At 40.2% G+C, this 16046-nt stretch overlaps 1 protein-coding gene across 1 annotated transcript in view; it reads left to right on the forward strand.

Annotated features, from left to right (window-relative positions):
* The window catches only part of LOC134211618 (cell adhesion molecule Dscam2), a 401827-nt gene that overhangs the window by 188243 nt on the left and 197538 nt on the right, over positions 1 to 16046 (forward strand). The window contains exon 5 of the mRNA XM_062688681.1: positions 1596 to 1654. Coding sequence (XP_062544665.1) covers positions 1596 to 1654 — 59 coding nt within the window. The remainder of the gene's footprint in view (positions 1 to 1595; positions 1655 to 16046) is intronic.

Raw genomic sequence — 16046 nt, forward strand, 5'->3', positions numbered from 1 at the left:
GTCCCAAATTCTGCACAGTTGTTCAGGACCCAGAATGGCTTCGAAAAACCATTGATTTGAAAAAATGACCATGACGCCCCACTCTAGTGCCCAGGTACCCTACAGGCTCCGTTAAAGGTCTAGCTCATCATTTCACCCCCCATCACCCCCCCCTTGGCACGGATCGCTTAAGGTGATTATACAATCAAGCCAAGTGGTGAATTTAAAATTCACCATACGGTTTCTACTCCTGTTATGAAAAGTTCAAATCTAGCGTAATAATTTTCGTACAATGTTGAAATTAAAGTCGATTGTTTAGCATAAGTAAGCAAACGATATACGGATGTTTCATCTCCATGGGCGTTGTGGTTCTTTCAATTCGTGTTCTTGAAAAATCACTAGAAAAACCGCGTGGTTTCCAAAATGGCCGATTTGTGGCTTTGTTGTATAATCACCTTAACGCATTGGGATTAGGGGTTAGGGACGACCATTCTTGGTCCCCCTTGGTCACACCTCCTCACTCTAGCTGATGTCAGAAGGACAACAGTGACCAGGCTGCACTGCCAGCTAAGTACAAAGCCCTTAGCTGGCGGTCGATTGTCATCGGAAACCCGTGGGAGCGTGAGATTGGAACTTGTGAGGACCAGAGCTGTGTAGGTCGCTCCTTCCCAGATGTCAACTCATCATTTCGCCGCTCGATGTATGTTTGTGTGTATGTGTGTATGTGTACAAAATTTTGTAGACACGCTTTTTGGAAGTTAGCATTAGCCAATCCTGTCCCATTGTTTGCTATTGAAAATTGGCCAGATTGGGCTATGGGGTCAGAAGTTATGGCTGAAATACTATTTTCTTTGTGCAAAACACGCTAAAAAGCAGTCATTCATAAATTTAAGCATTTTTTGCACGAGAAAGGCACCAACACCGCTAGGTGGATTAATCAGGGTTTTTTGTGTGTGCAGTGCAATATCCGATAATGGGTCTCCAGTACCCTTGCGAGCAAAGGCGTAGGATTGCCAATCCGGAAATGGCGAGTTTGATTCTCGGTCCGTTCTAGGATGTTCATGGGTTGAAAACTTTCTCGACACCCTGGGCATAGTTTATCCATTTTACTTGCCACACAATATACATACTCATGACTGAGGAAATGCTAATAGAATACTTAGTTGAAAAGCAGGCCAAGTTCCTGTTGGAATGTAAAGCAATTGAAGAATATGAAGAAGAAGATAAAATGTTCAATAATGTTATTTATTTACGTACAGCATAGTTTGTTTATTGCTGATCATAATTATTTGTTACATAGTGTGAATTGGAATATCGTTCCCGAGAGGTAAATTTATTTGCTGTCATGGATTGTATTGTATTATAAAAGTATTATATGATATTTTCAATTCTTGGTTGTCCCTACCAAATAAGTTTTTTGCCATACAAATGATCAACAATTGCGTCAGCCAGGCTAAACATCCTTCATCACAACTCTTCCCGAAGTAATTCGAAATAATGCATTAATTTTTAATTAGAAAACTTGATTCCCAAGCACAGGAAGGTTGCAGAAATATTTTCATTCGAACCAGGAATCCCTCGATGGTCTAACTTTTTCATTTTTCTTTCTATTTCAGATGTAAATTAAAAAACTTAGTCGGTACTATTTTAAGCCGCGAAGTGCACGTGAAAGGAGGTAAGTCTACCCTCAAGCTACACAAAAGCGTCCAGAAGGGGATCGGAGTTTTCTTCTCACTTGTCTCAAAGGGTTTGTAGTCGGATAGTGCTTGCAATCACAGTCATTCAGCGCGTTGTCTGCGGTAATGGAACGACGACATTACAGGTAGGGGGAGGTGGATTAAAACGCAGTACGTACCAGAGCATAGACACATTTGTATTATTGGAGCATCAAATAGGTGCGGTTTAAATATAAAACGAAACCTTAACAAAAGACTAGTTAGGGAAAAACGTCGTAAAAAGCGAATCAGCCCATACCCTCCTTACGACATCGGATCTGCAGAACGCGCAGAATTACAGCAGTTGTCGTTTAAAATAATTATGCTCCGCCTGCACGGTACGCTACAGAGAGATGGAGAGTTGCGATGCAATGAACGAGAAGAACAAAACTCGTAATTATGATTAATTCACGGCGCTTTCGGTTGCACGTTTGCAAAGTAGGAACGACGTGCATGGTCTTGCCCTGTTCAAGTCCCATTTTAATTAGATACACAATGTGATATTTGTCATTTGTTCAGCAGCTCACACTTTTGCATCAACCCGCAGCATGAGCAGGAAAGGTGGTCCCTCGAGCGAAAAGTTTTGTCCTCCACGAACTAAATTATCTAATCTATTCATGATAATTGAAATAGAAAGTAACAAATTTTACTCATTTGAATATTTATTGCAAGAGAAAGTGAAGTCGAAGATGCTCGCGAAGGGCGTCGGTGTGCTTTGGCATGAGGTGCCAAAAAAGGATGTCTAATAAAAAGGACCACTAGGTTTAGTTTCGGCTATAAAAGCTGAACTTCAGATTGCTTTGACCTGCCTTTGTTTGCGGAAGACTTCTTGAGCTGATTTCGGCTTGCGTTGCGGGACAAATGGTTCCAGGGACTGCCTTTCCGTGGGAGACTGCAAAGTTTATGCATCATTGGCTGTACAGGTGTGTGCCGGTACAAAAATATATACGAATGTATACGGGAAATGCCTCTCGCCTCGGAAGATTCTTCTGAACTTCCCCGAGAAATTCCTCTGAATTTCCACGTGGAATAACTTTAATTTTCCACCGGAAATTCGTTTTTATTCCCATGTATTCAATCTAATTTCCGCTAGGAGTTCTTTATTATCCCCATAGAAAGTTTTTTAATCCCTAGTAACATTTTGGTTTTATACTGGTTTTATAACACTCTTGTAGAGTAATTTAGGGTCTTCAAGAGCGTCATAAAACTTAGAATGTTACTTGGGATTTCAACAGGATTTTTTCTAACGAAGAACAGTTCCAACCTAAGTGCTGTCAAAGTGTTTTTTTATTCGCTCAGGTTGGAACTAGGTTCGCACTAGTTCCAACCCCAAAGCTGTCGGGTTCGCACTGTATTGTTTCACGGTTTCGCACCAGGTTCACCAATACAACTGCACTTCAACTGTCAAAACCATATGGGTGGAATAAACAAGCCGAAGGGAAATACAAACCAGAGTAAAAACGAAACTGTTTGTGCATTTAATAAAGAATGCGCATCGAAAGCCGTTTTACGGATTTTTTTATTCCCTATGATATTTGTCAACATTTGCATTATATTTAAATTCCCTTAGGATTTTTTTCAGTAATCCCAGGATAATTTGTTTTAAACGGAAATATTACATTGCAATTTGTTCTAAAATTCCCCCATTAATTATTTAATTCTTCAAAGAATTCTTATAATTCGTTCAGGTATTCCTCCTTGAAGTCTTGTATGCATTCCATTGCGAATTCTTCCCAGAATGTATTAGAGCAATATTTCAGGTATTCCTTCATAATATTTTTCTAGAAGTTCATCTGGAAATTCCTCCAAGAGTTCCTACGACATTTCTTCCAAGAATTTATGTGGAAGTTCCTCCAGGAATTCCTCTGGAAGTTCCTCCAGGAATTCCTTCGGAAGTTCCTCCAGGAATTCCTGCGGAAGTTCCTCCAGGAATTCCTGCGGAAGTTCCTCCAGAAATTCCTCCGGAAGTTAATCCAGGAATCCCACCAGCTATTCCTCCAGGAATTCTTGCGGAAGTTCCTTCAGAAATTTCTACGGAAGTTCTTTCAGAAATTCCTCCGGAAATTTTCTCCGAAATTCCATCAGGAATTCCTTCGGATGTTCCTCTTCCAGGAATTGCTTCGAAAGCTCCTCCACGAATTTCTCCGGAGGGACTTCCTGAGAAATTTCGGGAGGGACTTCCGAAGGAATTTTTCGGAATGAATTTCGGAATGAATTTCTGGAGGAACCACCGGAAGAATTCTTGGACGAACAGCTGAAGCAATTCCTGGAGGACCTTCCAGAGGAATTCCTGGGAGAACTTCCAGAGGAATTCCTGGAGGAACTACCGAAGGAATTTATGGTGGAACTTCCGGATGGATTTCTGGAGGAGCTTCCGGAGGAATTTCTGGAGGAACTTCCATAGGAGTTTCTGGAGGAACTTCCGGAGGAACAGCTGGTGGGATCTCTGGAGGATCTTCCGGAAGATTTCCTGGAGGAACTTCCGGAGGAATTTCTGGAGGAACTTTCGGATGAATTCTTGGAGGAACTTCCGGAGGAATTCCTGGAGGAACCACCGGAGGAATACCTGGAGGAAATTCTGGAGGAACTTCCGGAGGAATTCCTGACGGTACTCCTGGAGGAACTCCTAAATGAATTTGATTAAGATTTCATGAATGAATTTCCAAATGATTTACTGAAGGAACTTCCGGAAGAAGTTTTGAAGTATTAGTGGGAGGAATTCCTGAAGGAATGTTCCAAAGATTTTCTGAAGGAACTTCCGAAGGAAATTTTTAAGGAACTTCGGAACATTCCTAACGAACTCCCGAGCTCCGAACGTAACTTCAGGAAGAAGAGGAACTTCTGAATAGATTCCTGAAGAAATTTCCGAAGGAATACCTGAAGAAACATGCGGAGGAATTCCGGAAAGAAACTCCGAGTAAATGCCTGCAAGAACTTGCGGAGGAATTCCTGAAGAAGCGAAAAGGAATAGAGAATCTAGGGTAGGTATATCCATCCAAAAGTAAATTTCGTAATTCGCGAAAATCAGAGCACGTACTTGATCATTTTTATCATGATCTGATTTGTTGTGGCCCACAAACTGCCAGTGCACTGGTAAAGTCCGGTATGGTGTCGATCATATGTTTCGAATCAAAATAAACACGATGCCACGCACACCACCATATCCAATGACAGATGGAACTGAAAACGTTTTTTTATTCAGGGTTCGGGTTGGCACTGACCCAGGTTTAAAAACGAATTCGACATAAGCTTCCACCAGGATTTTTTTTCTTCTAAATATGCAAAAGAAACTCTACCGATTTTTACGGAAAATTCTACTAAATGGTCTCGAAAAAATCTTCAAAATATTTTAATCAGAAATTATACCCAGGAATCATTTATTTTATTTTTTTATTAAAGTGGTTTTAAAATTTGTATAAAGTTCACCGCTCAAGATGATAATTCAATTGAAAAATAGAATAGGCGCGCGTGTACCTAGTAGTATGCACGGATTAAGTTCAGCATGGTTGGTCTTTCTACACAGAGAGAAAAAAAATTGTGTTATTGAGAACATTGCGCTTTCATTTTAAAAGTTGGTCAGTTTTGGTAATTTTGAGTAGCGAAACATATACTGTGAGAACAAAACTCTCAAACTGAAAGTTTTTTTCTATACATAAAATTGTTGTTTCGAAAGTGATAATTTTTCAAATGACAAATAAAAAATAGTCAAAAATTATCCATATTTTTTAAACGTTGGCAACACTAGCTAGAAATTAAATCAATCTGGCGACCATCCGAGATGTCAAATTATTTCCCGCTTTCGAATCACAACAATGAATATAAAATATATTTATGCGTTTTATGTTGCTGCTGCCGGAATTCAGCATTTTAGTGGTTTTCTCCGGTAAAATGGGTAAAATAGTGCGCGTTCCTTTTCCCACCATGACAAAAAAGTTCCAAATCCCGGCAAGTTAAGCAAACGTATCCGCCGCGCCGAGAACAAACGTATCCGCCGTGCCTTAGAACCTGAATCCCGGGTTTGATATGCGATTATGGACAAGCATCATTAAGTCGGTAGCAGATCAGTGGAGCAGTTGCTGCTCAACCACAACAATGCGGCAGAACAGATGACACGCAGGAAACCTGAAACGAAGCAAGAGGTACGGCAGGTATCTCGGCCGGTATGATACCAAAAAGAACGCAGGAAGCAGCTACTGATTCAAGGTAAGGTCGAGTAGAAATGTGGTCGCACCGGTAGAAGAATGCATTTTATCTAACACAATAATGTATATTTTCAGATCCAGGACATTATGGCAAAATTGCAAGATTTCCCGTCGCTGATAACTGGTTTTACGCTGCTGAATTATCAACGAGCAGCTGCATCCGCCTAGTGTGTTTGGAGTAATAGTAAACGGGACATTGTGATCGACATCTTCCAGCAACCTGAACTAGAAGCAGCAGGACAAAATATAATGAAAATAATAAATAACTAATGTAGATAATATCGAGGAAGTATCAAATAAATAGTAGTTAAATTAAAAGCGAACAGCATTTGTTGTTTTGATTTGATTTGAAAGTCGATTCCAATGTAAAATACACCTTTAGATTTGAGAGGAAATTGTTATTTTGAAAAGTTAAATACACATTTAGTTTTGAGAGGAAAATGTTATTTTAAATAGTAAAAACACATGTAGTTTTGAGAGGAAAATGTTATTTTGAAAAGTCCGCTGTTGTCAAAATTCTTATCGAAGTGACATTTTTTGAATTGGTAGATTTAACAATCTTATACTTTCTACTGAAAATCACTAACTAATTTTCTTATTTTTACCAACGTTTCTTTTAATTTCACCAACGATTTTTTTTTGTGTGTACCGAGCCTATCACATCGAATGAATGAAATAGAAGAAGGGTAAAAAGATAGATGAGGATTCTCTGTAGATTTGTAACCAACGGTTACATTATTTATGTTTGTTACTCCGTCACAAATAATTTCCTAAGTACTGGATGCGACTCTGGGCAATGCTCAAGGGAAGAGATGAGAGATCTCCCACACTTCCACTGCCTCTCCCTATTTCCACGACACACTCACTCTCGTTCCGAAGGATTTGCTTATAGCGGCTCGAACAACTGTGGCAAAAAACTCAGCCAAGATTTTGTGCAAAATCCAGGGTTGAACAAGGGGCGGTAGAACTCACGTAGCACGTAGAAAAAAATCCTCAAACTCGGGTTTGTTCGGATTATCATGGGAGTGGATTAAGGTCGTACTCGGCATGCTAGCACGGTGAAATCAATTCTGCTCGGAACGTGCTAGAGAGCAGCAGTGCGCGACGTGAGTTAATCCAAGTTTGCAGAAAATGTGCTTTAAAGACTAATAGTGATTTTTTTATATATATCTATTCTGTACTTTCCTTAGGTCTAGTGTACTTAAACATCTAATGGAATTATAAATTACGTTAGTGTATATTATATTACGATATACAAGTGGTTAGTACGTTAAACAAGAGCGAAACGGAACAAAAACCTAAATTCTATTGTTTTTTAAGTTAGGGTAGTGAGCCAATACTCGATCAGATCGAAGAGAAAAAGGTAAATGGTTTATGCACCTAAAATTGTGGAAATGTATATCATTCGTTGAAATGTGGTTGTATTTTACGAAGACGTGGTAAAAATCTAATATGGCGGCCAGGTCCAAGACAGGGCCTTTTTCTCTTGTGTTTCTATCCAGCTATTGTTCGCGACGCCATCGCGGTCAAGCGGATAAAGGAGTTCGGCAAAACAGTAGCACGCGGTAGTTTACTGAAACTACGGGATCAAGTAGACCCACGCTACAAGGCCGCCATCTTGGATAGAGATCGTTACGTCAGTGGTTCGTGGCAAGTGACACACCCAGGCCAAGCCAACCCGGTTCCGAAACAGTACCCCTACAACGCGTGAACCAGGGTCAACAATTGGCGCGAGTACCCTGCAGCCTCCGCACGAACACCACGATCCATCCATCGTGTCGCCGGCGCTCAGCAATCGGCCTACTGCCGGATCTCGTCAGACAACTGAGCGACATACACATTCCAATGCCATTACCTCGCTATACCACACCAACTAGACCAACTAGAAACCGCAAGTAAATCTGTGACGTCACATAGATTGAAGATTGAGCAAACATTGTAAATTGTTAATATATGTATGTGCATGAGAAGTCAATCGCGTTGGTACAATTTTAGATTATTGAAAGTTTCAATATTGGTCAGATTTTCCCGTTTATCCCGGACCCAGAAAGAGGTCACCATACCTCACTCTCTATACGTTCTTATTAGAATTTCATTCACCGTGTGGCCTTTGAGTGGTTCCATCATGAGGCACTGTTTGTGATTTTCACCCATCCGAGTTATGCTGATGGATATGTTGCACCTTAAAGTGAGTTCCCATTAGAGGTGGATCATCGAGTGACGGTGTGTTTGTTGTGTCGATTCCCCTTCTTCCGACCCTGAAGATCCCCTTTTCCACTGAGCATAGCCAAGGGGGTTATAGATTGCGAGGCTAGTTCAGATAAGTGCTATGTTGCCCTAATCAGGCAAAGTAACATATAACCTGTCGGTGAAACTTTCAAATTTTCTTATGAAAACTCGTTGAAAAACTCCCTTTTAAAAGATGATGACAGTGTGCATACATGTACAAAATATAAAAGAATTTATTAAGAATAAAGTTCCTTTGTCATCCTATTTCAATGATTTTCTACAGTAATTTTAACCTTTTGTCCAAAGTGCATTAGTTTCATTATCAATAATCATTCCAAGCCGCATAAGAATGAAAATTTGGGCAAAATTTAATCGAATTGAAAAACATCGAGATTATCAGCCACCCATACTGAATTCATTTTGTTGCTTAAAACACATTTTCACAAATCGACGAACCCAACGTAAGCCCGGAAGAGCACTTTTACGAGCAGTTTCGAACTCACTTCTTTAGAAGTGATCAAATTTCGATAAAGAAATTGAAACTTTTCCACCTCTCGAGAAGGCGATGAACTGGATTTTGTCGGTTTGCTTTTATGATTTTTCTTCCCCCACGCATAAAAGTGCCTTTTCTTGGAAGCGCGAGATCGCTGCGATGGCGGACGGTTGGGGGAAAAAGATGACTTCACTTAGTTCGAGTGTATTTGCTCTGTTCTTCTACGCAATCATGCCCGGTAATGCCATCGAGTGGAACGATATTTCCTGCATCTAAATTCACATCCAATTGATACCGGCGCTGTTGTATTAGAAGAGCATTTATGTTTTGGAAGTTCCGTACTTCTCAGATGATGTTGAATAAAGGAGTTTGTTTTGTATTTTCTATTGTGATTGCTCAAAAAACATTCGTTTACTGGTATGCAGTAACACAGCATTTTTTGAAATAGTATCAAATAATCTTGTATACCTCTACAATATATATACACAATTAATTTTGCGGCTGAGTTCTCAATAAGCACATATTGAATCGAAGTAAAATAAATTCGCCAAACCTGTTAAAAACAAACTTCTAATGTAAAAGGATGAACTGATTATCAGCTGGATGAATACTTAAATCATCTGCAGTATTCAGATACTCAAAATCAGTTCAACGCAGAACCATACTAAAATTGATGCCATTGATTAGTTTCAATGTTGAGGCAAGTCATGTCTTTGATATCAAATTCATCATGCAAGACATCGAAGGAGATCATTTACAAGAGTGAAGGAGGCAAGAAATAGCTTGACTCGACGGAATCAAGAAGATGCGAGGGCTTGGCCAGTGCTCTTAGACGGAAGGTAAACAAAGTTAGCGAAAGGAACTAGCAACCGAAAGCAGATACTCTGTAGGATGGGGAGCTTCATTCTCTTTATTTCACTTTACCTATTCCGATGGAGAAAACTTTTACTCCACAGTCTACAATGTGATTTTTATGATTATATTTTGACATAAATTATGCTTCTTTATGTACCTTATTCTGGTCTACATACACTTTAAAGCATGCCACCAGTTTAAGTGTTGGACCAATTCGCGTTTTTGTTGCCCATGCTGGAAGAGGAATTTATGTACATGGATAACGCATAAAAATATTTAAAATATGTGCCAAAATTTATGACACGTGAGCAGCTTCTCGAGTGTATCGCACTGCTTCGGGGAATTTCATGACTTTCGTACGTTTGGTCATAACATTGCGTGGTGTAAGATACGACTCATCTTCTGTAAAAAATGGGGTCCAAGGGCAGAGAGATTCCATTTGTATATTGCGCATCATTCGTTCATTATGCATTTTATGTTTTCATTAATCAGTCAGATGAACTTATTTTTCCCTTTCTCGTAAAGTGGTAGGTGGCTCTGAAATCCATAGATAGAGTTATGCAAAACTCGATTCACTCAAAATCTGGACGCAAGCAATCAGCTCTTCTGTTCTGTTCAAATAAAATACGGACCATTTATTAAAACACCTGACGTGATTTTTTAGACATTCTGTTCGTCAACCCGCGGCTTTGCTTTGACTTATGCCTTATTAGAGTTTTCCAATATTTTTCAATATGGCAGAAATAAGGACAACTTGGTGGATTAGGGGGAATATGTATAAAATGCGTCGGTTGGGTCTCAAAATCGTAAGCAACTGAAACCAATAAACATTTGCAAGCCATTACATTAAAAAACTTAGTAAAAAGCTCTGTATTAAAAATAAAAACAATACAATATTATTTTGGCTCTTTTCGACGTTTACTGCTTTGTCTTTAGGTACGATCAATCTGAGACATCAATCATGGGACATTGGATAGGGCTTACACTCACAAATAAATTCAAATTGATAAATGTTAAAAGTTCATCAAGTTTGATCAAAACAAACGCCTCATTTAGCTGCACGTATTTACGCGTCAGATATATTCAACGATGAACGTGTAAATAACTTTTCGAAATTGTACTTTATAAACATGAACCCACAAACCATAAAAGTCGCTTAGCGCAAAGCTCGTGTATCCCATTGGATTCCATTTCTCGCTCCACTGAATTATTGCATGTCATTTGTAAGCTTTACCGTTGGCATCTTGTATTGAGGAGGGGAACGCAAAAATGATTTGTCGTGATAGCATATCAAAAGAACATAGCTGGGTGGGATTTCTTCCCAGAACAGCCGAGCCACGAACAAATCTAAAAGAGGAGTGTCACCCACTGTGCTTTGAATTCAGAATAAAAAAACAGAATGCTTAGGGTAACTATTAGTATTTATGTCACAGGCTGTATTTTAATGCTGGAGTATTTTGGACCTTCTCTTCGGTTTGCAGAATCTTCTATTAGAATTGAATTTCATCACATTTCAAAAATTCTCTTAGTGCGAATGATATTAATAATAAGCACAAAATAAGACTACGAGAAGTTACACAAAATATAAAAAAACAGTTCCAATTGTATGATACCTTACCTTATACCTTCAAATAGAAATCACACATATAAAACAGTAGGTACAGAATGATAGGTACCAGATGCGAAAATGCTTTTCCTCAACAGACACCTACCAGACAGACAGACAGTTGTCATTCTCGTTTTCCGTTTGGTTGGATAAGTAGCAGATGGCAGAAACCTCAATCTTTTCTTCTAGAAAAGTGACTTTTCTTCGTTGTTGGGGAAGTATAGAAACATAAATTATTGTAACACGCCTAGGATTTCGTACTTTGTTGACAGTTTATTTCAAATAAAGAAGCTTAATAGTGCATGATACACAATTTTATCTTCTCTATCCTCTTTTTTGTTCATCTAAAACGAAAATTTTGACATTTGTTTATCCTTAGTTAAGAATCTGTTTATTCAAAAGTGTATGTGTGATGCTCATTTTTATTTATTTGTTCAACATCTAATTAGACAAAACCGAATCAATCGAATTATATCCCCCACTAGGCATTGCCGCCTCGCAGCTTAGTGTCCATTTAGCACTTCCACAGTTGTTAACCGCGAGGTTCCTAAGCCAAGTTACCATTTTTGCATTCATAATATCATAAAGCTAACACGATGACACTTTTATGCCCAGGCAAGTCAAGAATATTTCCAACCCGAAAATTTCCTAAACAGGACAAGGAATCGAACTCAGCCACCTTCAGCATGGTCTTGCTTTGTAGTCGGCTAGGGATGGCCCCAATTCCATCCTTTTAAAAACTTTATTTTGGGAGTGAAGTAACAGCGTTTCTTTACAATTTTGTTGTACGAAGAAAGGTAAGAATATTCCAGTAGGTACTCGCATAGTTAAGAAAATATTTTTGTCCATTTACTTCTACAAAAATGCTGCATAGTGCCGTGCCAGCTGTTTCAACTTCGAATGTAAATATCTCCTGGTTAAACAAGAAATAAAAAAACAGAACGAGTTTACTCTGTGTTGCGGTTTGTGCAACAAAATAAGGAAATTAAGGTTTGCCTCAATAATTCTGATAATTACGCTAAAAAGTTTCCCAGTGGCAACGGCATCGAGCGCTTTTGCCACTGAAACCACTCGGCACTGGCGGAGTGAAGCTGCTGCGGTAACTGCTGTGTGTTCGTATTTATATTTTTATTTAAGTAGCGAATACGGCAAATTGAATATGGGTCCCGAGCGCTGAGTGCAATGCTAATGGTGAATCTAATTAAAATTTCCACTGAAATAATTTGCTCCACTCAGTTCTCAGGGTTGTCGTATCCTTGGAAAGGACGAACCGGAAACCAGCCGCCGATCTGGGCAATCAAACGTTAATATGTTCATCATGATGTGGCGGTGATTATTATTACTGATTCTCGAGATTTTATCGATTTGCTGTGTCCTTTTATTCTTATCCTTTTGAGATGAGCACAACTGATTTAACAATTGAGAGGAATGCTGTTCAGAACTTATCATAAGCAGCAATTTTACTCTCTGAACAATGAATATTTGGGGTGTTCCTAAGGTTTCACGGAGTGGAAGATACGTGTTGTCGGTAGTAGAGTCAATTTATTACTAAATCTATATAACATTTGCTCTTAAGTGTGTGTGATACAACATGTGTGAGTAAAAATTATAGTTGTGTTTCGCCACACAGCTCTCCCCTTCACCAAAACCTTTGAGGAATCCTGACATGACGTCCTGATTTCGTTTGGTATGGCTTTGGTTCCACGTCATTTTGGCTACTTGATGGAGACGCTTGGTTGAGAACAATTTCAGCAGGCTGGCCTTGTGATTCGGTTGAGAGGATGTGTCCTGTTTTGAGGCGGTCGACAGAGATAGCTTGCTTTTTACCCTTAATCTCGGCGATAAACACTTTCTTCTTGCGTCGTAGTACTCTGTAGAGCCCATCATGGTGGTGTTAGTGGAGGTTTGATTGCGCCAACTCTGACAAAAACGTGTGAGCAGACGGCGAGCTCTTTTTGGATGTACGGTTGGTGTTTAGAGTGGTTACCCGGGCAGAAGAAGAAGAAGAAGAAGAAGAAGAAGAAGAACCCGGGCAGAAGCCATGAACAGAATAACAAAACATGATGTGGACTTGATTGATATAAGAGATAAAAGAACAGGCAACAATATCAAAAATTTGCACCGAAATATCATTTAAATATCTAGGTACTAGGGTACTCATCCCGAGTAGACAAAAATAGCTCAATAATATCAAATGTTGATAAGACAGCAAAAAGAGATATGGACATGATTGATATAAGAGATAAAATATCAGACGATAATATCAATATTTTGCACTAAAATATCATCAGAAGATCAAGTTATGCTATTTGTAATAAGTGATCAATATCATGTGCCATTAGTTTGTTCTTATCCATAGCATATCTTGATATTTAAATGATATTTCGGTGCAAATTTTTGATATTGTTGTCTGTTCTTTTATCTCTTATGTCAATCAAGTCCACATCATGTTTTGTTATTCTGTTCATGGCTTCTGCCCGGGATGGGTGTCGGCCGAAGTTTAGCCATGATCGTCTTGAGATTTATACTCTGGTGTTAGTGGCTTGGTGGGAACTTCGGAGAAGAATTCTCCCGGTAAACGGAGCGTCGTTCCGTACGTAGCTTCGGCTGATGATGCTTGCAGTTCTTCTCGTAGAGATGATCTCAATCCAAGGAGAACGATCGGCAACGATTCTGTCCACTTTGTATTGGGCTGGCGGCTCGCGGCTTTTAACTGTCGATGCATTCTCTCGATTTGTCCGTTCGCTTACGGATGATAGGGCGTCGTCTTTGTTACTCCTAAAATGCTCGTCAGTTCCAGAAATAACTCGAATTGCCGACCGAGGTCGGTAGTGACTCTGATAGGCACTCCGAAACGTGCGACCCAACCACTAATAAAAGCTCGGGCTACGGTGGCTGCTGACATATTTTCGATGAGGATAACCTCGGGCCAGCGAGAGAACTTGTCTATTAGTGTTAGACAGTAGGCGAATCCATCGGCTGGTGGAAGGGGTCCGATCAAATCCATGTGCACATGAACAAATCTTTCGTTTGGGGTGGTGATCTGCAGTATTGGTTTACGTGAGATAAATGCCATTGATTGCAAGCCGCCTTCGTTGAGTTGATGGAGTACAGCGCCTACTGCAGTGCCAGAGGTATCTACTTCGAGGGCCAGTTTAGCATCAGGAGATGGATGTGCCAGGAGAGCTGTAGTTCCGAGATCGTGTTTACATTGTTGGAAGGCTTGGTTGGTGGATTCGTCCCATGTGAGCGGTGTCCGGTCGTTCTTCACATTTCCGTGGATCATATTTTGAGGAACTCGCAGTCGTTCTGCTGCATGCGGGATAAATCTTCTGTAGAAATTCTGGGGGTGGTGGTGCCGAAAAAAAAGTTTTAGTTCTTTCGCTGTGTTCGGTCGAGGAAAGTTCAGCTCGGCTTCAACTTTTCAGGGGTAGGTCGGATGCCGTCGGCACTTATCAGGTGTCCCACAAATTCGACATTTGGTAATCCGATCTGGCACTTGCTGGGATTGATTGTCAATCCGTTTTCACGCAAACGTTAGAATACTGTGCGGAGGTATACTTTGTGTTCTTGTTCGTCTGCTGAAGCGATGATAAAGTCGTCCACATACGGAAATACACTGGCAGAAATAAGTATAAAGACAAGCTCGGTTTCCATATAAAATGGCCATATTGGGAAGTCAATATCTCGATTCTTAGCGATTCGATTGGGCTGATTTTTTGCCAACAAGCCTAAAATGACTTGAATTTTTATTCAATGACAGTTACATTTATGCATATATTTTGGTTATACGCGTTTCTGTTGGAAATAATTATAAAGACAGTTCCGTTGTATGGAGCTCCATATAAAAAAGTGGTGTCTTTATAGTTATTTCCAGATTTTGAGGTCAAAATCAACAGAGATGTATAAAATTTACTCAAACATCGAAAGTTCAAGTTAAAAACAGGTGCCTAGTAAAATTTCAGCCAAATCGAATCGCTACGAATCGAGATATCGATCCTCAATCATGATGAAAATGTATGAAAATCATGCTTGTCTTTATACTTATTTCCGGCGGTGTACAAATCCTAGGTCAGGGCTGTTCCCGAAGCATGATTCACCAGGCTGGCCTGATACATCATATGGGTCGGTTGACGTGGTCCCGTTAGTGACTATCGAAGAGTTTATCGAAACCGCAAGAGGTTTTAAGCTCAATAAGGCGCCGGGTCCGGATGGTATTCCGAACCTGGCTCTTAAACACGCGATTCTTGCCGCTTCAGATATGTTCAGGAGCTGCCTCCAACGTTGTCTGGATGAAGGAAACTTTCCAGATCGTTGAAAACGACAGAAATTGGTGCTATTGCCCAAGCCTGGGAAATCCCCGGGAGAACCTTCGGCATACAGACCGATTTGCCTCCTCAACGGAGCTGGTAAGCTGCTTGAGAGGGTTATTCTGAACAGATTGTCGACCTATACCGAGCGTACTGGTGGGCTATCAAACAACCAGTATAGCTTCCGTAAAGGTCGTTCCACCCTCGAAGCAGCTCGATCGGTAACGGATACGGCCAAGATAGCGAGAGGTTTGAACAGGCGAGGTATTAGGTACTGCGCATTGATTACACTTGATGTAAAAAATGCGTTTAACAATGCTAACTGGGTAGCTATTGCTGACTCCCTGCACCGATTGAGAGTTCCGGATTACCTGTGCAGGATACTGAAAAGTTATTTTCAGAATAGGGTGCTGATATACGACACGGATGCTGGTCAAAAGTCGATCGTAGTGTCTGCGAGTGTTCCACAGGGGTCGATTCTCGGACCGGTTCTGTGGAATATTATGTACGACGGAGTATTACGCTTAAGTCTCCCGGCCGGTGTGAAAATAGAAGGCTTCGCGGATGACGTAATGCTAGAGGTAACAGGAGACACTCTCGACGAAGTCGAACTGAAGGCTTCATACGCGATTGGCAGAGTGGAGGAATGGCTCAACT

This window comes from Armigeres subalbatus, chromosome 2 (genome assembly GCF_024139115.2).
Source record: "Armigeres subalbatus isolate Guangzhou_Male chromosome 2, GZ_Asu_2, whole genome shotgun sequence".
Taxonomy (NCBI): Eukaryota; Metazoa; Arthropoda; class Insecta; order Diptera; family Culicidae; genus Armigeres; species Armigeres subalbatus.